Genomic DNA, 20,897 nt, shown 5'->3' on the forward strand with positions numbered 1-20,897 from the left:
ATTAACTTCATAATGTAAGGGCCTTTTGTCTTTGTAGCTACTTAACAGCTTGTCAGTAACACACTGTTGTTGCTGTTGTTGTAGATGCTGCTGTGTGTCTGAAAACTATCCGTCCACTGCATATGTGTCAGTTCAGTCATGCAAACAAAATATTTTGTTCATTATAAGCATCGCACAATTCAGAACGCTGTAAGCTTCTATACAAGACTTTTCTGTTGTTGGGCTTCTTGTTTTACTATCTGCTTAAGACTTAGTGAATTATACATAGAGCTGTGTCTTATATTCAAACACAACAAGTACAGAAAACCAAATGTATTATGTAAATCTGCAAATCAAAACTGCAGATTCAACTTGGAATATTTTTGTCAAAATAGAACTTGGTGATATTATTTGCTTCTTGAACATTTCGACTAACTTCATGGAAACCGCGATCATTTTGGACATCGCTACCGAGATATGAAATTTTCTTTTTTTTTTTTTTTTTTTTTTTTTTCTAAATGACATCAGAAACAGCAGTATGCGACATTACGTGATGGCAGAGCTTCAGTTCATCCTTTGTCATTTTTTTTTTTTTTTTTTTTTAATAAATAGGACAGGGGGAATGAATGAGAGAGAGAGGGGGAGAGAAAGAAAGAAAACCAAAGGGGAGAAGAGACGGTGAGAAGGGGGGGGAAGAGAGACAAAAAAAAAACAACTCCTGGGTCACCTGTATGGAGAAAAAAAAAAAACCAAACAAACAAACAAAAACAAACAGAGGAGACAGCAAACAACAAAGAGCAACATAATAATAGAGAAAACAAAGCACCATCACAATAAACTAGCTAGTCATAGATATCAGTATTTACTAAGTAATAAACGATATTGTGCAGCACGCAAGATAGACAGCGCACAGTGTGCTTTGAGGCAGCAGCCAAGAAAGCTTTAGTCCGCGTCTGTGAATACCCATGTGTGCATACCTGTGTGGATCAGCATGCTTGCATTCCAAAGGTTTCTCCATGTAATGATCTGCTAGGGAGTGTGGGGGGGCCATAGCCCCGTCCTCCAGGGTGTGAAGCGGGTATGGAGGAGATCAAAACTCCAGACATCCAGAGGCCCCCAGAACACAAGAGACCATGGAAGACCAACAGAGGGGCAGCCGCGCCACTGTCCCAGTAAGAGCTGAGGAGAGTCCCAGATGAGGGCTCGCCCAGCAGCCGCGGAGCAGAAGTCAGGGGGAGTTGCAGTGACGCGCCCGTGAGCTCCGCCGGCCCCCAGCTGCGCCTGAGTGACCGAGCCCTAGGCCGAGAGGCCGGGGGCACCCCACCTCCAAAGGGGCCCGAGCGAGCCCCAGGCCCCAGGCCCCGACAAGCGGCCGCCAAGGAGTGAGCCGGTGTGTACCCGGACGCCCACCCCCAGACACAAAGAACCACCAACACACCGACACCTGAGGGAGTCCGCCACCGGCAGGGGAAGTGGTGGTGGGTGGAGATAGGCCTCCAAACCTTGGAGGGCCTGAGGTGTCCCCAGAGAGGTGGCGTCTGATACCCAACCTGACATATAGACACAGACATACAGGCACACACAGACACAAACATCCATTCCCACCCTCATGCTCTCATATGATATGAAATTTTCACATAGTACACAGTAGGCAAGTAGACACGGATTTATACAGTACATGAATCGCTTTCTTTGCTCCATACTCATTACATCACTCCTCTCTAACGGTACTGTTCTTCATGCAGACAGAATACACCTAATTCACCACCACGGTGTTTCCATGGCGACTAGCCCACATTAATTTTCCAAGGTGAGCGGCCTTGTTGTGCTGGTTGTGTGTGTTTTGTATGCAGTATTTCACAGACGTGAGGCACACGGAAAGATTGAGCACTCGGCACAGTCAATGAAAAGTTGTCTTACCCATGAACTCGATCCCAAGTTCATCCGCTGTTCCATTCAAGGCGGGATAGCATGAGAAATGAGGGTGGGGAAAAGAGAGAGAGACAGAGCATAAAATAATTACAACATGATGCGCCTCAGTTTTTTTTTTTCTCAGAATTCACCTTAGGGGTGAGACACTTGGTGCAACTACACGGTACAGTTGGCTTTGCTGGCTTTTTCTAACACGGCTTCCTCTTTTGCACCAGGTAATGAGCCAGCCAGCCTCGGATGCTTGGAATGCTTTTCCGTGATACTCACACAGCTTGCAGTGGCTTTGATTGAAGCAAGAAAACAACGCAGATGTGGGGGCTGAGAGGATTAGAGGAAGGATCATGAAAATAAAGTTGGAAATGACATATCATGTGGCTTTATGTCATTGATGTTGCTTTGCACAGGCCTTTTATATTGATTTGAGCCTGAGGCATTGCAGTAATTGTCCTCTTCTGTCTGCAAGCATAGCTTTTCACTATTCACAATCTGGTTGCTTTAGGATCCGTCACTCTAACACACACACACACGCTCAAATGCATGTGTACCCACACAATATGGTATAAGCTTGCACGTGTTTTTGGTCTTTTCTGCACAGGCACACACTTTGACATTCACCCTCTCTTTCACTCTCCTCCAAAGACACACAGTCTTTCTTCATTCAGTTATGTCTTTTCCCACAATCCCAGCGCTGGGGGAAACAGATAAAAAGGAGCACTCGTGTTCTTTCCATCCTGGCAGTGCCCCCTTTTCATGTCACTGTAATGTAATCTTATTTAAATTAAAATGAAACCCTCACTAGTAATTGCTTTTCTGACAGAGGTGGTCTGAGTTTTAAATAGAAGATGGCTTGCCAAGCCCTGACAGATTATGTGTTGGAACCTCTAAAAAAATGTCTATAAAATAGGGGGAAAACTCTTGTTGCCACAAAGAGTTCGGAGATATAACTGTGAAATCAAGATATGGCTACCACTTTTCTTACTTTTTTTTTTTTTACACTTTTCTGACTCGCCCTCCTTAAAAAAAAAAAAAAATGAATGCAGCATCTTTCTGACGTTACTTGATCTGTATTATACAGTCAAGCCTTTTCCTGTGATTGCCCATGGCAACAGCCAACCCTTCTCCACTCTAAATCGCCCTGACTGTCATAGCCTGTGCAGATGATGTCATTACAACTCTGATACACATCCCTTCCTCTGGCATTGCCTTGTCTGGAGACATTCACCAATCATAATATGTGCAGGCTCCCAATCCTTCGCACTGGCAACTCGAAGCACCCGGGGGAATCATTCACGGCATCTTATGGGAGCCTTGAGCAAGCTTGGAGAATACCTGTGCATCATGTCAGATGCTTTTGGCCCGATTAAGAGGCAGGAATCTGGCTGGTGGGAGAGACAATGGCAGGAGTGAATCAAATCCTTAATCCCCTCCCTCACTTGGGTGAGAAGGGAACTGCAGAGTCAATGTGTGTCTGTGTCTGTTATTGAATTCGATATCCTGTGTAGCTACTTACTCCAGGCATAATATCTACAGAAGATCAATAGTTCAAATTAGAGGATTGCCTCCTTCCTCTTTGTGAGTAAACCGGGTAAAAACCAAAAAGGCCCATCTTTCCTCCGCCTCCTCTTCAGTCTTCTACCGAAATATCCCCTCTGTAGTCTCAGAAGTGCGACTTGCCCAACTGAACACCATTAGTGGGATGCTCTAAACTTTTTCATGGTTAAAAAAGAAACTCAATCCACATCCTCAAGCAGTTATAAACTAAATTGCTACCTTCCTACTCTGCCATCGCTCCACTTAAAGACTCCACCACTTCCCCTGTGCACCAATATGTTAAACTCCAGCATTATTTCCAAAGCTGAGTTCACTGCAGTACAGCTCGAGTGTTACAGAGAGGACTTAATTCTTTTAGTCCATGTGGTTCTGTCATGTGCAGGATGGACTCGGTTGTAGAAAAAAAAAAATCAATATTGTGATTATTTTGATTAATAGCGAGATTACTTACTACTACATTTACTTTTTCTTTTTTTTACACTGGATTATTTTTCCTTTATCAATGTATATAATTTAAGTAATAAAAATAATTTTTAAAAAGTCCCTGTTAACTGTAGTCTCCATCATGGGAGTTTTGTGGGTGCAGACAGTGGCAACAACATGTCCACGAGGCAATTTTGTTATGTGACCTGACAGACCTGCACAAAAGTCACAAGCAGAGAGCGAGTGAGGGCTGAGTGACACAAGTGTATTCTGACTATTACTTCGTCTCAATAGATCTTGTTGACCCAAGACTCCTTTTTTCGCCATGTCGCCTGGAACTGAATTAAACAAGGAGCAGGTCTGGGCTTTCAGGGAGGGGCCACAGCACTATTGTGATAACGACTGACGCATGATAATCGCTTTATCTCAATTACCTTGTTTTCATAATCATTGGAGCCAAAAATCATAATTGAAATTAAAATTTGATTAAACTCTAACACGCCTTCGCCTGTGATTCTCTATCTACTTCTGTGAGGACGTGTGAATGAGTGAGTGACTGAGCGGCACTGTGGTCCAAACTGCTCTTTTGAGTATTTTACCAGTCGATACGAAGAAAAAGGATAAGGGGCAAGAAATGATTTGTGACTGTAAGGTGCTCAGATATTGATCCAAAATGAAAGCTGAAAGCAGAAAAGCGTGGCATGGCCCGGCAAAAAAACTACAGTTGCTTATTTGTACACACGCTGAATTTCATCAGCGCTTAAGATTTAGCTGTTGTTGGTATATGCATGTATGTTTGTGCTGTATGTCATTACGTGATTTGGATTTTGGAGGCAGGATAATCCTCCAAACCCTTGGTAATCTGGGTAAATATTAGATGAGTGTGTATCAACACAGATCAAAACTAGGCTCCATTCCCCTCCGACTCTCAAATCTTCCTGTGTTATTGGTCACGGTCACTGGAAGCTGTTTTCTGTGATTAACTGTTGTGGCCATTGAGAGGTTATGCAAGACAAATTCACGATAAAGCTGTCAGTTTCTTTTTTTTTCTTTTTCTTGTGAAGGTCAGGGGTGTACTCGGTGCACCGTCTTAACCTACTACTGAAGATTTCTTCAGTAGCTTGTTTGTACAGAGCATTTTATTGATTCTATTTTCCAGCACAAGAGAAGCATTCTGATTAAAAACACTAAGCAATTTTTTGATTTTCCATACTCCCTGATATATAAAGCTCTTCCAGCACTCCTCTGATCATTTCTATTTGTAGATTGGAAGCCTCTGAACAGTGCATTCAGTGTGAGAAGGAAAAAAATAAAAAGGCTTTTGGCCCATTGTCCACATCTAATAAACATTGACGCCAGCTTGCTAATGGCTAATACATCTGTCTAAAGGGTTCACAAGATGAATGGGGGTGGACTGACCACCAGAAAGATCAGTAATTTTCCTGGTAGGTTAGTCTTTAGCTGATTAGCCCTTTATCTTGAACCTGCCATTAGCCTATTTACACTCACTGGCCACTTTTTTTTAGGTATATCTGTTCAACTGCTTGTCAACACAAATATCTAATCAGCCAATCAGGTGGCAGCAACTCATATAGGCATGTAGACATGGTCAAGATGACCTGCTGAAGTTCAATCAGAACATCAGAATGGGGAAGGTGAGTTAAGTGACAGCATGGTTGTTGTGCCAAACCTGTTTGAGTATTTCAGAAACTGCTGATCTATTGGGATATTACCACACAACCATCTTTAGAGTTTACAGAGAATGGTCTGATAAAGAAAAACTTCCCACTGAGCGGCAACTTTTCTGGGTAAAAATGTCTCATTGATGCCAGAGGTCAGAGGAGAATGGCTGGACTGCTTCAAACTCAGACAACATTAAGTCAAATAACCACTCATTGTGACTAGAGTATGCTGAAGTAGATCTCTGAACACAAAACATATTGACCCTTGAAACAAATGGGCTAAAACAGCAGAAGACCACACCGTAGCGCTCCTACTCCTCTTGTCATGTAAAAACAGGAAACAGAGGTTATAATTTGTGAAGGCTCACTAAAATTAGATGATACAGGACTGGAAAAACCTTGTCTGATCTGATGAGTCTTGAAGTTGGCTGCAACATTTGGATGAGAAAGTCGGAATTTGGCATAAACAACATAAAAGCTTCACGCTTGGATTAATCCTGCCTTGTATCAACAGCTCTGGCTGCTGTTGGTGTAAGGGGGAATATTTTCTTGACACACTTTGGGCCCCTCAGTATGATATGAGCCTCTTTTAAATGCTGCTGACAATGTTTATCTCTTTGTGACCACAGTCTTCTGATGGCTCTTTGCAGCAGAATGTCACAAACCTCAAATCATCTCAAACTGGTCTCTTGAACATTAAAAGAGACATGACATGAGTTCAGTGTACTCACACAGTTACCAGAGCTCAGTCTAACTTTGGGATGTGATAGAACAGGAGATTCACATCATGACTGAACAGCCTACAAATCTGCAGCAACTCCGTGACACTGTCATGTCAATATGGAGCAAAATCTCAGAGGAATGTTTCGCACACCTTGTCGAGTCAATGCCACCACATTAGCATGCTATACCTAATAAAGTGGCCAGTGAGTGTAGCTTACAAATCTTCAATAGGTCAACAGCTGGTGCAATCAAGCACAGCACAGACCTGAAAAAAAAAACTACTAAAAATGTTAGTAGTTATTATGAAAGCAGTCGTACAGCCAAACATGGAGGAGCATGTGGCTCGTGGTTCAGATATAGGAGAAACAAAATTGTGCCAAACCCTGCAACACGAGGTAATGGATTTATTTAAGTGATGGGGTGCAAGTGATGACAGTTGCAAGAGGCAATTTTCTCTTAAACTGCTCATCAGTCTTTTCCGCATTACAGCCTAGCATGTAATGCTAGGATACCTAGCTGACGATGTAAACAAACAGGTGAACGTGGCTCTGAACAAGAATGGTGATCAATCAGATCCATCGGCGGGGCCCTGTTCATGTCTGTCGTCTGTTTATGAAGTAACAACATCATTTATATGATCAGGTTGGACAAAAGTACCGTTCGCATTGCAAGAAATCAAACATTTCTATCAATGCAAGGCACTTTATCACAAATTTAATGAATGCACGTATTAGAGGTAAGTCAAATTAGATATGAATTAATTTACCACCTTTAAGCGATAAATATTTCTAAACTGTATTTTTGACAGAATTGTTGATAAATATTTTGCTGATTTCATAAAAATCCAAATGTGGTCATTTGTGTGAGCTTAATTTTGTGTTATCAGATGGGGGCAGTTCTCTAGGTTGCTTATTGTTGCTGGTTGACTCCTGACTGAATGACACAGTGAAACTGTTACAGTAAGAGCAGCAACTCCTTAACAGCTTAACAGCTCAGGGATTGCTTCCACAGCCTGGGAGATCCTTGCTCTGAAGTGTTGTGCTTCCCTCATGCTAATTAAACTGATTTATAGGTCTACCTATAGCCACTGTAAAAGATGCTCGCCCCTGAAATGCAAGTTTTTGTCTTCTGAACGATACGGTGTAAAAACTTCACCTTTTTGTTTCATATTTTGCCTTCTGAGGCATATTGTCTTATATATTTCAATAAATCTACAAGTACCACGGCTGTGTTGTAATTCACTGGTTTGTTTGAGAGTCCGTTTTTATCCAAAGCACAGTAGAATTCGGCTTATTTTAAATAGCATCATAAAAATCTCTTGAGCTGGACACGCTGGAAAATTAATGTCTGCCTATAGAACATAAAACAAATCCCAGTGTGAAAACTGTGTGCCATGCGAGAGCATAAAACAAACTTTGTGACACTGGCTTGTGACTCCATTAATGGACTCTCAGCGGGCCTGATGGAATCAAACAGACGGCAATAGGAGTTAAGTTTTCTCTTTGACTCTTGGTGCGGAGGAGACGAGTCACTCCATAAAACAGTGTGAATTTGTAAAACTGCACTCTCACGGGAACGGCTCTGGGCCTCCAGTTTTTCTTCTTTTGCTTTATTTTTTTTTTTTAAGTACACCACACAGCTGTCATCACTTTAGGGGAACAGTTTTTCACGAACACCAGGAAAGTGAATACTTTCCTTCCTTTAGGCTAAATAAAAGCATGATTATAAAACATGCAAGGGATTTTTCATGCATCTATATGAGGGACATTCATGTAGGCCAATGAAAATAAATCTATCGGGATACACATTTTACCCGGTAACTAAATAATATCTTTGACTGCAGTAATAACTGCTTGCATTAATATTTAAATGAAAACCCCCACGTTTGACACAATATCCAATGTGTGATCACCTCTGTAGATATAGTAGGAGATATTAAAGTAAATGAAAAAAATATCTTTTCTTTATTGAATGAATTCAGTGCCGTAATACCCTTGCTTTTTTATTTTCAATGCACACGTAGCAGAAAAACTTTAGCATGAATCTTAACCTTTTACCCCGCTAAGCTGAACATTTTTCTTTGACCACCTTTGTCAACTTAAGGAGCGCCTGGAGGTTCTCTGCATTTGTATACTTCAAAATGACTGAACCATATTGGAAATGTTAGTTTTTTCAATATAAAGTCCCACACAATACTTTAATCACATAGTATTACTGTACAAGACCAACAGACTTAAACAGATAACAGTTAATCTAAGGCTAATTTGTCTTACTGATAAATATAGTACAGTAAGAGATTTGCACAAGGGCATGTAGCGTGCACTTGTTATGAATTTGTTTTTATGTTTCAGATCAATACACCAAGACTGAAAAATAAAGGGTAGAATAGGGAGCGTACTTGGATCTGACAAGATAGCATCTGTCTTGGGAACAAACTGGTCACAGCGTAGTCCATGGTAGCCCTCTTTACACCTGTCAGAGAGAGAGGGAAAAAAAGAGACACAGAGCGAGGTTTGAGATTAGAGGCAAGACAAACAGAGCAAAAAGTACCAGTATGAACTATCAGCTGAAGGGACTTTTAGATAAAGAAAGTTGAAAACAGGAAGAGCCTAGACAGATGAATGAATGGATTGCTAAAAAAAAAAAGTGGAGTGGAGTGCTCGCTAAGGACCGAGGTGGTCAAGGGAGATACACAGCAACTGTGGAGAGGGGTGGAGTGAGGACAGAGACAGAGAGGGGAAGATAGTTGGGCAGGCCCAAGAAGTGCCTGCAGTCTCACTGATAGCACATGACTGGCAGGAATGCCACGTCCCAGAGGAAGAAAATGGGATACTGGGAGTGGATAGTACTTGGCATGGATGCAGCAATGCAAGATTTTCAAGGGAAGGGAAGCTGCCATAGTTTGAACAATCATATAAACAAAGTCCTGGCATGGTCCAAATATTTACCTTCATCATCAAATAAATATGCCTCTACTGCTGATTCCTGCAGATCCTTGAGCAACTGTTATATACCTACTAAAATTATGACAGTTGATGACTGATTGGGGATATTTAGCAATACAAATATCAATTTTACTTTATTGGCCAAATCGGACCTGTAGAATGCACAAATGAATGAATGAAAACATACATATAGTTTCATAATTTAAAAAAAAGCGTGACAAACTATATTCATCAAGTTTTTCAAAACAACTCATAGTTATGAGGAACCAAGTTTGGCACAATCCTCAATAGCTTTTGTCTCCAAGAGACTTAAATACTTTTATTTCTGTCTTCAATAGTGGGCACAGTGCGGGGACATTCAGTAGGCTGATCCATCCCTCTGCTCTTTCAAAGATTAGGTGAGACAATTGGAGGATTTGCTTTGATGTGCCGTTTCGACATAAACTTGTACATGAGCGAGGGACATGTCAGAGTTGTCTATACTTTCGCCATTCCATCATTCGGTGCTTTATTGTTGGTAGACGATGGGGGATTAACACCGCCACAATATCCATCAATATCTGTCCACCATGTTTCCAGCAGTGCCAAACAACCCCACCCAGCAGCACTGTCCACCACCCACCACCCCAATGCAGTTTAATGCATTGGATGAGTGACACGCAGAAGTGGACCATTCAGTCTCTCTTAGCTTGGCTTGAAATAAATTAATAAATAAATAAAAAGAAAAAGTGAACCATATTTTTGAAGAAAAAAAAAAGAGTAAGCAGCAATGGAAATGGGAAAGTCAGAAAAATTGTTATAAGGTTGTAAAAAATTCCTCTGTTTTTAGGTCTTTGGTGGACGTTTATACTCCATAACTCAGCTCAATAGGTGCAGTTTTCCATCTTTATGTAAATGCTTCTACATGGTAATGTTTATTTTGTAGCCAAATTATTGAATCTGCACCGATTTGGTGAGTCTGCAAAAAGGCCAGTGAAATTTCTGCATAAGTTTAAGACACAGAAAATAAGAAGCAGTGTTTTGCAAAACGTTAAAATTTTATATGTATTTTGAAAATAGCACAAAAACAGTATATCAAATGCTGAAAACATTCATTCGAATTTCTAAAAGCTGTGTCTGAGGCATATTTATGCGTCTTTCTAATGCAAAATATTTCCCTATTCTTGCTTGATGTAAAATTTCAGCTTTTCAATACTTCAGGGCTTTCTTTGTCATATTTCTTATTTCAGTGAAAGCGGTGTTTTCAACAGGTGGCAGGTCTGCACCTGGATTCTACTAAAGTACAGAGCCATTTGTCATGGTTCTGGGATTTTGAAATCTAAGCTTTAGTTTGTTGGGACTAGGTTATTGTTAAATTCTCTCGTTGATTATAGTTGTCTAATTTTGCTGTTCTTATAGCTGTTTTTTTTTCTTTTCACTTCTGTCAGTCTAATATGGTTTATCATTTCTAGTCACTTCCCGTTCTTTATATTCTAGTTTGTATTTTTATTCTGTATCTTCATTTTGCATTAGGTTCATGGTCATAATGTTTAGTCCTTAGTTGTTGTTGCTTTGTATTTTTTGTTATTCATGCTAGCTTCATCGCTTTGATGTCTCCTTGTATCTTGTTGTCAAGTCTTTGTCTTGGTGTCATATTACTTCCTGTTTTATGCTGATAGCCATATGTCTCTTGGGCCATGTTTTACGTTCTCCTACCAATGTTTCATTATCAAAAAAAAAAAAAAAAAAAAAAAAAAATGTTTCATTATCTGATTAAGTCCAGCTGTGTCTAGTTTCCCAGGCGTCTCCATTCTGCCCCAGTCACCCTTATGTTTATAAATCGTTGCTGTCTCCCTTTGTCAGATTGCCTGTGTTCCAAACTTGTTTTGTTCTCTCTGTTTGCTAAGCCTTATGTGCTTTTGCTTAAGCCTTTTGAACCCTTCAGTTGATTTTCTGTTTTGGACCTCCACAGTCTTACTACTCAACCTGAATAAAGGCTGATTTTCTGTTTATCATGTTCTAGATCAGCAGCCTGCATTTGGGTCCTTTTCTGCACCGCATGACACTATGCTGTTGCAAATGTGTACCACTCAGCATTATTGGGGCCTTGCTGTGTGCACTAATCTGATCTAGCTATCGAGCTGTTTACTGTTAACAAGCAAACATGTATATGAGAGCCTAGTTTAATTTTCTTTTAGGGGTGCATCATTCATGATTTCCAAAAATTGTTTTTATATTTTTATTCATGAGATCATGGGGCAGTTTTCTGCTTCACCTCAGTTCATCTTTACCAACCTCTGGCCCAGTTTTGTCTTAACATATGCTTGTTTCTGTGCACGGTAGAGACAAGTATCCACTTGCATGTGAAGACAGAAGGTGGCATTGGATTTCAGAAGTGGTTCTAGAGCCCATGCATTGATTTCTACCACAGAATTGTGTTTTGTTTTAATGCATTGCAGCCTGGAGGTATACAGATGATGGCTATTCAATACTGGTCTTCGGTCTTGACCTCTGCGTACCAGGATCGACATAAAATTCTACATTGTTTATTTTTCTTTTATTTTATTACATTTTATTTTCAATTCAGACTTTAATGATTTTAAATTTTCATCACAGTTTGTTTTTATTGTTTTTTTGCACATCATCTCAACTATTTTTGGGAACTCCTTTTTGGGTTTGGTTTGCTGTCCACTAAATTTATCTGTAATTGTTGCTTTATGTGAATGAGCTAATTGCTAAAGGTTTTAATCTGTCGTTTGCAGTCCGGACATCTGTAACTGTTCAACTTTTTTGCATATTGTGTGCACTGACAGATGCCCTGATAAATTGATCTTCACTACAAACCACCCCTTTCACATCAAAGTTATTATTATGCTAAGTTGCACTGAAATGTATAAAAACATCTTGAATTACGGGGGTTGTCAAAAGTCAGTTTGAAAAGCTTTTGACATCTGTGTTGCCTTCATAACGAACAACATCGCTGTCAAGCTGCAAGGTAAGATCGTTGAAAGGGCCATTTTGGTGTTATGTGGCAGTAAAAACCTCTCTAACTGCACCTTTAAATAGCGAGACTCATTACCGTTCAAATGATGTGTGAAAAATACCCTTGAATTAAACCCTCTAAATCTTAAAACTCTGACTCTTTGTGTCATTTCATTTCCAGAGTAATAAGCAAAACACACAAAACCTCTATAGTCCTCTGCTCAAGAAACCAAAGGAGGATGAAGGACTCCATTCTCTCTTGTCATTGTCTCTCCTACAGCCAGACTCCTGCCTCTTAATCAGCCTGAAAAATGACTAATTCAAAACTGAGGATTCTCTAAACTCTGCAAATCTTTCTTTCATACAAATATACACAACTACACAAAGATTCTCGCAGCGTGGCTCACGGCCCTATCAATACCCTGCACTAGCTCTAAACATCTGAAACATCGAATATATTAGGCAAAAACCACAGCAGAAATGCTTGTATAACTCCCAAGAACATTTTAGGGAAGAACTATTCCGTGATAGATAACTAGATGCAAAAATGTTTGTGGTGAAGAGCATCAGGTGGATTCTTACAATCATCATCTACTCACTATGCATTTTAGGAGACAAAAGAGACAAAAGCCAACCTAATTTAAGTGATCGCAAATGAAAGCTTTGAGAAATCATATTAAATCCAACACCCATCTAAAAATTATCATTAATCACCATAGAGATAGACTATTAAATCTGATTGAACATTTTACAGTGAAAATGGAATATGCAAAAGAACATGCCATGCGATGCGTAAAGCAGCAGTCCAAATGACTGATGCAAACAGCTTAGATTTATTACCACATTAAAGCAGCTCGGTATGTGAGGTTTGCAATGAGAAGGGCGTGGACACGAAATGTTATTTTGCATCAAATGTTAATGTGACGTTTCCATTACCTTTATGTTAAGAACTTATTAAACACATACCAAAGGAAATGAACCCACTCTCACTCCAACAGCGCCAAATATGACACTTTTCAAAGCTGCTTGTGTAAAAAAAATATGCACAATGCATCCAGTGACACTGGTGCTGTGACTCAATAGCTAATAGTAATCTTCCTGAAACGCTGCGTAGGGGAATTTGTGAAGGGTCCTTTAGCATTACATTAAAAATGCAAAGGGTGCCTTTAAGTGTGCGAGGGTTAATGCTGTGAATGGATGTATTTTAACCTAATCCATGATCTTTTCTTAAATGAAATTGTTTTGTTGCATAAACCAAACAGCCAATAAAAGCAAAACTAAACAGAACTGTCATTCGCACTACAGCTATTCCCTTCTACTCCTTTCTCTGGACCTTATCGCTTCATCAAACAGACCATTAGCTCCAATATTAGTCCAATATTGCTGCGAGTGCTGATTGAAGGAACTATGAGAAACGCTTCCTCTCTCCAACGCCAACGCCTTTTGATAAAATGACAGATTGTGGCACATTTTTAGCAGCCAAACAGAAACTTAGAGAATAGCTACGTTCTTGATTTCCTTGTTTAGCTGTGAGAGATATGCACTGTCCTTTTGTTTTTGTCAGTATGACAATCTCAGTCAAACAATGATGTTCAGAGAGGGAACTGAGATGGCGAGCAAGATTTCAAGGGTACGCTTTCCCTCCCCTCCCGCCGCTTGGCTCTGCCCTGCATCACACCTTCTATCCCTGGGTGTGAGCTGAGACGCCTTGTTAGTATTCTGAATCACAACCCCAAAGGCAGAATGCCTGTCTGGCTATCTGTTTACATCTGGGCTTCCTGTCTGTTTGTCTACATCTCTCTCTCTTCCTGTCATCTTTGTAGTACTGTGAAATAAGCTCAGAATTCCTCAATGAAATATGAACAATGCTTTGTAAATGTGTTTGCAGGAAAATGGCGTTGAATGCCTGAATGGATGATAAACAATGTGAGATAATGACATGCTTTGAGTATATGTCTGTATCTCCAAAGAGGGAGGGAAAAGGGAGGAAAAATCTCATATCTATGTTTGCGTGCATTGTTGGGATTCACTTTGAATATCTCAAAGTGAAGTGTGTGTCTGTGTGTGTTTGCTTATACCCTGTAGTCACTGTGTATATGAACAGCAGCTATAGACTCAGAGCGTGTTTTCCCCTACTGCTCCAGAGCTGTCTTTGACTACCCAGCTGCTTTTAACACATGTTCCAGTCACAGAAAAAATACACCTCTGAGTCTGGAGGATGACAGGAGGGTGGGGAGCTCTGCCTCATAACTAATCACCATTCTGCCTGTTAATTAGCAGGAAGAAAAATGAAGGATAGTTTCAGTGCAAGGGGAGGGAATGGAGGTTCAAGGAGGAGATAAGGGAAGGGAGTGTGATCATGTCAACCAAACTTCATTTACCTTCTGACACCAGTGCATATTAGCTTCCGCATGTTCTATAAAATAACTCCATATGCTACTGCTGATGAGGCACAGAGGAGGTGCCAAAGCCTACTGTCAGGGGATAGCACTTTCTGACACGATGAATGATTAAGGCTTTGAACCTATGTTGCCGCTATAGGTTGCCTGGCTAAGCAGGTGAGCCACATGCCAAATGGCTGCAGGGGCTTGGGTTTGATTTCACACCGGACTGTTTCTTGTGAGTCATTGGCCCTTGCTCTGGCTTAATGTTCTTAAATGTTCTGCCCAGTAAAGGCAAAATAACCCCCCAAAAGAGGATTTCAACTTATATGTGGTTAAACCCATCATGTATTTTCATAAGCACACTGTCAGTAATAGTTTTAACTAGATAAATTGTTTATTACTGAATTTAACAGGGGATTAATAGCTTGCTTTTTTACTAACATCTGTTCACAGGCAGCTGTAATGATGTGGCAATTTCTGTTGTGCAGTTTATGGAGTTCTTTAATTGACATTAAAGTTTTACAAGTCATTTTAGCTGAAATTACCTTTGAAGCTGCAGTTATGAGTGCTAATGCAACCAGCTAGCTTTTATTAGCAAAGCTGCTAAGCTAATCTAACCTGCTGTAATCTGATATTTACTGTACAAACTCAAGTGTGGCGATTCGATCTAACGCTCAAAAATAAGCAAGGAGCTCCTGAAATACAAATTTCAGAAGATTTCATTCCAATCTTGACTGTAACAACTGTACGTTAAGAATTTTGTTGAACTCCATCCAGAAAAAAGGAGGATGTCTTAAACTATACAAATGTAAACATTGCTTCTAGCAATGGACTAACAAATATACATGACCTTTTTTGATATGTATTCTTATTAACAGACACCCCCCCCCCCCCCTCCTTAAACTCAATTCTTTTATAAGATAGCATACAACATCCTGTAAGGATCAATACTATGATTGTATCACCTTTCACTTGAAATCTGGAGCTGAACACACCTATAGTCTCTAGCTCAGTATAAAATGTATCTGTGCCTGAGACAATTAGTCCACATGTGACTAAAGCTGGCTAACCCAGAACTGCAGGAAATTACAATTTCCAGCTGTTAGATGTTGGATCATTTTGCCACAGTGAAATTAACAACTTTTTACGCTGGCATGAACAGATGCCTTAGAAAAATTAGCAAACATGAGAGGGAGAGACGCCGCATGTTACCGAAATTTGGCGCTTTATCTCGTCTGTTCACAATAATTGCATGTAAACTTAAAGTATCTACATATAATCTGTAACACAGGTAATGTTGGACCGGACCAGGTTTTCCCTAATTACCTGACTTCTTGGAAATGATTTTCTTCAGGCTCACTATCAAAGGCAATCATTATTTGGCAGCAGGGGTTCTCGCCACACTCAATAGACACATTTATCACACTGCACCAAGTCTTTTGACTCGCTGCCACATTTCATATGGCACACCAACTGGTGCGGTTGATGTTTTCAAGTATTACTGAATTGGGCGTTACCCCTAATTTCCATAACTTGACCTACAAGGCACGCATAATAAAATCAAGATTTGCATATGCATTGAAGCACAGATGCAATATGGCATTAAGTTAATTGCTAAATATTGAAATAAATTATTTAAAATCTATTCACTGTGTGGGGCTGGTGAATGCTGTGGTATTTTAATTTGCTCAGTTTTGAGATACAGCACCTGCTGCAGTCCATGATATAGTCCTGTTGAGTGTATGAATGCATTACAGAAGGAGGCTGAGGGCATGCGGCTGATTTAAGCCACATTTGCTTTCCACCACAGTCTAATTTTTACCACTGGGAAGGTCAGGATGACTGACAGAAATCCATTTTATTATCCATTCTTATAAGCGGAAAAAAGCAGACCTCAGTCATTTCTTTTATAATAAGAAACACACACACACAGACGCACACTCTCATACACACAAACAAACAAACATGTACACACGCAACCATCATTGCTTCACTCTCAATATCAAAGCATAATCAGTGGCTGACACTTCTCTCATTGTTATTGATGAGCTATGGGGGAAGAATAGGTATGAGCTGGCTGCAGTGTGCCCCGATTGTTCTAAGCTGAAAAATAAATAACAATAATGCCAAAACGTCTCCAATGAAGACAGTCTTTTACCTGTATCTCGGCGCGCAGCGGCACATTGTGCGATCTGTCTTTTGCAGCGGTGGAGCAGAGCAGGTAGAGACATCATTTATACCTTGAGAGAGGTTTTATAGATGTCTACTGTTACATGTGAGCTGTTTACATACATAAGTAATATGCAGCTGCTGGGATGTGCCTATCCTCGAAACGCATATGACAAAAAGAAAAGTACAGGAACTTTTGTTTGAGTTAAATGTATATAATGCTACTGTAGTAGTAATAGTAGTAGTAGTAGACTATTTGGCGTAATGAATGTAAACAACTTAATTAAGGTGATGACATAACAATCTGTTAATAAGCTGTTTCACTGTCTGTGGACGTGTAAAGTCTGTATGATGTACGATTAGATCCATAATATAATGGTGTGATTAGGATATACATTGTCAAGCCAAAGAATTACAGGGTCAGAAATTGCACATGAAAACACAGCCACAGTAATTATGGCTTCATTAAGGTTCTCACTAATGAGCCACTTTACTGCTGAAGTAAATACATGGTGAATATAGTTAAGTGAGGTTATAGTGTCCTCATTTCTCTTCCCCCCCTTTTTGGATGGTATCCTGAATACATTTTCCATCCCTGCTAAATAGTGTTTACAGTACACTACATTTCCTTGAGCTGTACCCTGGTGTAATTGCTGCTGCGATGTCCCCATTTTGGTGTAGGCACCATTACATTTTTATCAGCTAAGACAGTAAACAAGGGTGCCGCGACCATCTCATCCATCAAGTAAAAAAAAAAGAAATCTACCCATCAAATGTGAACTAACAAGCAAAGCAAAACATTGCAGTAAGCGCGGGGGCATAAAAAGAAAACCAGCACATGACGCTCTGGTCTGGCGTGCCCTATCCAAATGCTCCAAGAAGTCATTAAGCTCTTGGAGGATGAAGACATCCCAGCTTGTTTGCCTCTCACATAAGCAGGGCTGAACTTGAAACTGGGAGCTGGCACTGTATCACGCAGGAGTGTGCACTACATCATAACGGAGCTCCCAAGATGCAAGGCTGTAACAGGTGCTGTTTCAAAGCACTAGAGATAACAGAGAGGAAGAAAAAGGGCGAGGGGAGACGGACACAGTGAGAGAGAAGGGATGCTGCTAAAGGAGATGTACTCCTCTTCATCTTCAGAGATGTCTTTTTGCTTTTATTTGCGAACGGGAGTATGTTTGTGCATGGGCATGCAATTTGGAAAAAACAAAAAAAACAAAAAACCCAAGCAGAAACAAACTGGGAAATTCTAATTCTGTTTTGAAAAGATGAATATTTAAAGCTATACTCCTCAAGCATAGGGATGGATTTACCAGTCGTCCATATGGATTAAATATTCATAAGATTTGCACTTCTAGTCCTAGTATTATTAACCCTTAGGTCTTAAGGTTTTTGCACTTCTAGTGATTAAAAAAATAGACATTTACTAGAATTAAAGCTATGTATTTCCCTTCTGAACTAAAGGAAAATAAACACAACCAAGTCCATTGTTTCAACTATCTTGAATATCGAGTAACAGCCATCTCTGAATGCATTTTCTTATGCTTTCTTTTGTGAACGGATCAATTTTTGAGCAAGGTTTAGAGAGAAAACCAGGAAAGGGCTTTGTCATTTGGCTCTCAGGGGTCAGGTTTTGCATTTTACAGGCTCAATAATTGGGGCATTTAGAAATAAGTGTAACAAATTTCTCCATTGAGTGATTTCATAATGGAGCCAGGCATCAAAACAATTCATAATGAATTTGCACACCAACCATCACCAGGGAATCGCCACCGGGATACATCCACATTACTTATTTTTGTTCTTGCTACTTAACCCCTCCCACCCCTCCGACTCTTTGCTATCCAGGCCACTTAGTCACCGTACTCCACACTATGGGTAATATCATGTATTTTTCCTAACAAGGAAAAGGTAAGGAGGAGTTTAACAGTGACTAAAATGCACAAACAATTTCAACTTCAACTGTGCTTGTTTATACAGTATGGCACATTAGGACTTCTAAGCCGTTAGCAGTGATAACTGTGTGAATATTTGGACTGAGATAATCCTTGCTATTTTAAAGATACCACAGAGCTTGAGAGCCATCAAAACAATATCTCCCTGAACCACCAGAGACGTGTCTGTGACTTTTATTATTCATTAGGCTTCTCTTTCCTGCAAGCGACTGCCAGCACCAGACAGCCACAACACATCCTTTTGGCTGTCTCCACTTCTGATGCAGGGGCATTACAAATTTAGCAGGGGGGTTTGAACTGTACCTTGAGAGGACATAATGTGATTATTAATAATAATAATATCAATAATAAAGAAAGATGACTAGAGAGGGGGGAAAACCCACTCAGGGCCTGCACCGTAAACGAGGTGCGTAAAAGCGTATTCTCTTTGATATTATTTACATGGCCCTTTAGGAACGGCGCCAGTGGAAAAAAAGCGATTAAGTTCAACTGTGTTGCTTTAACCCAGCAACTGGAGAAAAGCCATTCTTGAGACCATACATTGCTTGTGAATGATTTTTTGTGTCTGGCTAAAAGGTGCCAAGAATTGTAGCATCATCACAGCAGGAGTGAGAGTGACCTAAATAATTCACCTCCTCTCTGTAATAGTCAAAGATGTATGTAGCATCATAGTCTTGTCTAGACAGATCACATGAAGTGGGAGAGCTTTGTCAAAAAGTTGGTGATACTTTTAGGATTGAGAGAAAACATGATGGGCGGATTTAAATCTTAATGCGCTTAAAAATGTTGGAACTTGTGTACATTTTACAAGCATTTACTTCACATGTTTTAAACGCAAACAAAGTAGTAGCTTTATTAAAAAAATATTATTTATGTTTAAATCATTTATTTAAAAAAAACACACTTTGCAAGATTTTGTGTAGGATGGTGCTCATTGTTGTGTTATAAAATCTTTGCCACCACATCAATCTTTAAAAATCTCTATTTCCCTGCATTATCTTTTAATAAGGTGTTGCTGCAAACAAATAACGGAGAAGAAATTACCTTTATCCGATAAAGTGCTTTAGCTTGTAAATAAGTGCGACATTAAATGCAGATGTCTCTTGGATATCATAGCCCGAGAGGGATGTTTTGTTGTAGACTAGCAATTTAGTCTTGAAGAAGAGGGCATTGCCATTTAAACGTGATTATACTGTGATTATAGGATGAGAGAGTATAGGGAGAGAAACTGATCTGCTTATACATTACATTTGACTAACACTTGACACAAAGTATCAGCAGTTCTTTAAACACTGTCATCTCCAGGAGACGAAACATTAACCCCCTGTGTATCACAGCTTATTTTTGATTTTACCTTTTTATAAGAGATTCAGTACTGGCTTTCCTGTTTTACGCTTCTTTCCAGATATATAGGGAGTGCAGCGTCTCTCTTTTTTGGCCTGTGTGTGTTTTGGTACTACGCTTTAGGCTAGGGCTGTTCGATATAACGATATATATCGGATGACGATATAAAAACGTCTATCGTTTCATTTTACGCGTTTGTTTCGTGGTGTCGCAAAATAAACTGTTTACGGCAATATTTTTTCATTATTTTGATGGTCACTGTAGTGGCTATATTAATTTCTTAATCAATGCCACTAAATTCTTGGATGACACACTACACCAAATAAACATATGATATATGGATACTGTAGTTACAATACATTAATCTTGCAAAAAAAAGTGCTTAAGTAAGTACTTACAGTAAGCCTAGTGGCTATCTTCAGTCTGTCACACGCTTCTGTTCCATCTTTATGTTTACACTAACATTCATGCTTCTAATTAGTAAGTATGAATGCAGTCACCATCATATGCCACATTTAATTAATTTTTACATTAGAAATGGGTGGAAAAAAACTGACACTTAGAATGCACTCAAGAGCTTTAAGTATCATCTGTACAGGATTATGCTGTGGTTTTCTCTGTAAACATCAATATAATGATGTATGCTTAGTCTCCCTTCTTGGCCTACACAGTCCCAAATTTGTCTCTGGGTTTTAGATCTGGGGGATCACTCTGCTCTGTCATGCGCAGCAGAGTGCAAAAGCCACAGTGCAACATAGCTCCAGGTGCTAATGCTAATCGGCATTCGTATCAGAAGCTCATCAAGAGGTCAGGTCGAGTTAACCTTTTCCCTGAGACAGCCGAGCC

General features: G+C 39.9%; 1 protein-coding gene across 1 annotated transcript in view; it reads right to left on the reverse strand.

Moving 5' to 3' along the window:
* The window catches only part of nrg3b (neuregulin 3b), a 211,243-nt gene that overhangs the window by 33,162 nt on the left and 157,184 nt on the right, over nt 1–20,897 (reverse strand). Inside the window, exons 3-4 of the mRNA XM_086303657.1 lie at nt 8,689–8,762; nt 1,900–1,926 (exon numbers count right to left, since the gene is read on the reverse strand). Coding sequence (XP_086159783.1) covers nt 1,900–1,926; nt 8,689–8,762 — 101 coding nt within the window. The remainder of the gene's footprint in view (nt 1–1,899; nt 1,927–8,688; nt 8,763–20,897) is intronic.

Source organism: Aulonocara sp. 'chitande type north' Nkhata Bay, linkage group LG8 (assembly GCF_057382095.1).
Source record: "Aulonocara sp. 'chitande type north' Nkhata Bay isolate Kocher_YH1m ecotype deep benthic linkage group LG8, A_spYH_male_GT1.1, whole genome shotgun sequence".
Classification (NCBI taxonomy): domain Eukaryota; kingdom Metazoa; phylum Chordata; class Actinopteri; order Cichliformes; family Cichlidae; genus Aulonocara; species Aulonocara sp. 'chitande type north' Nkhata Bay.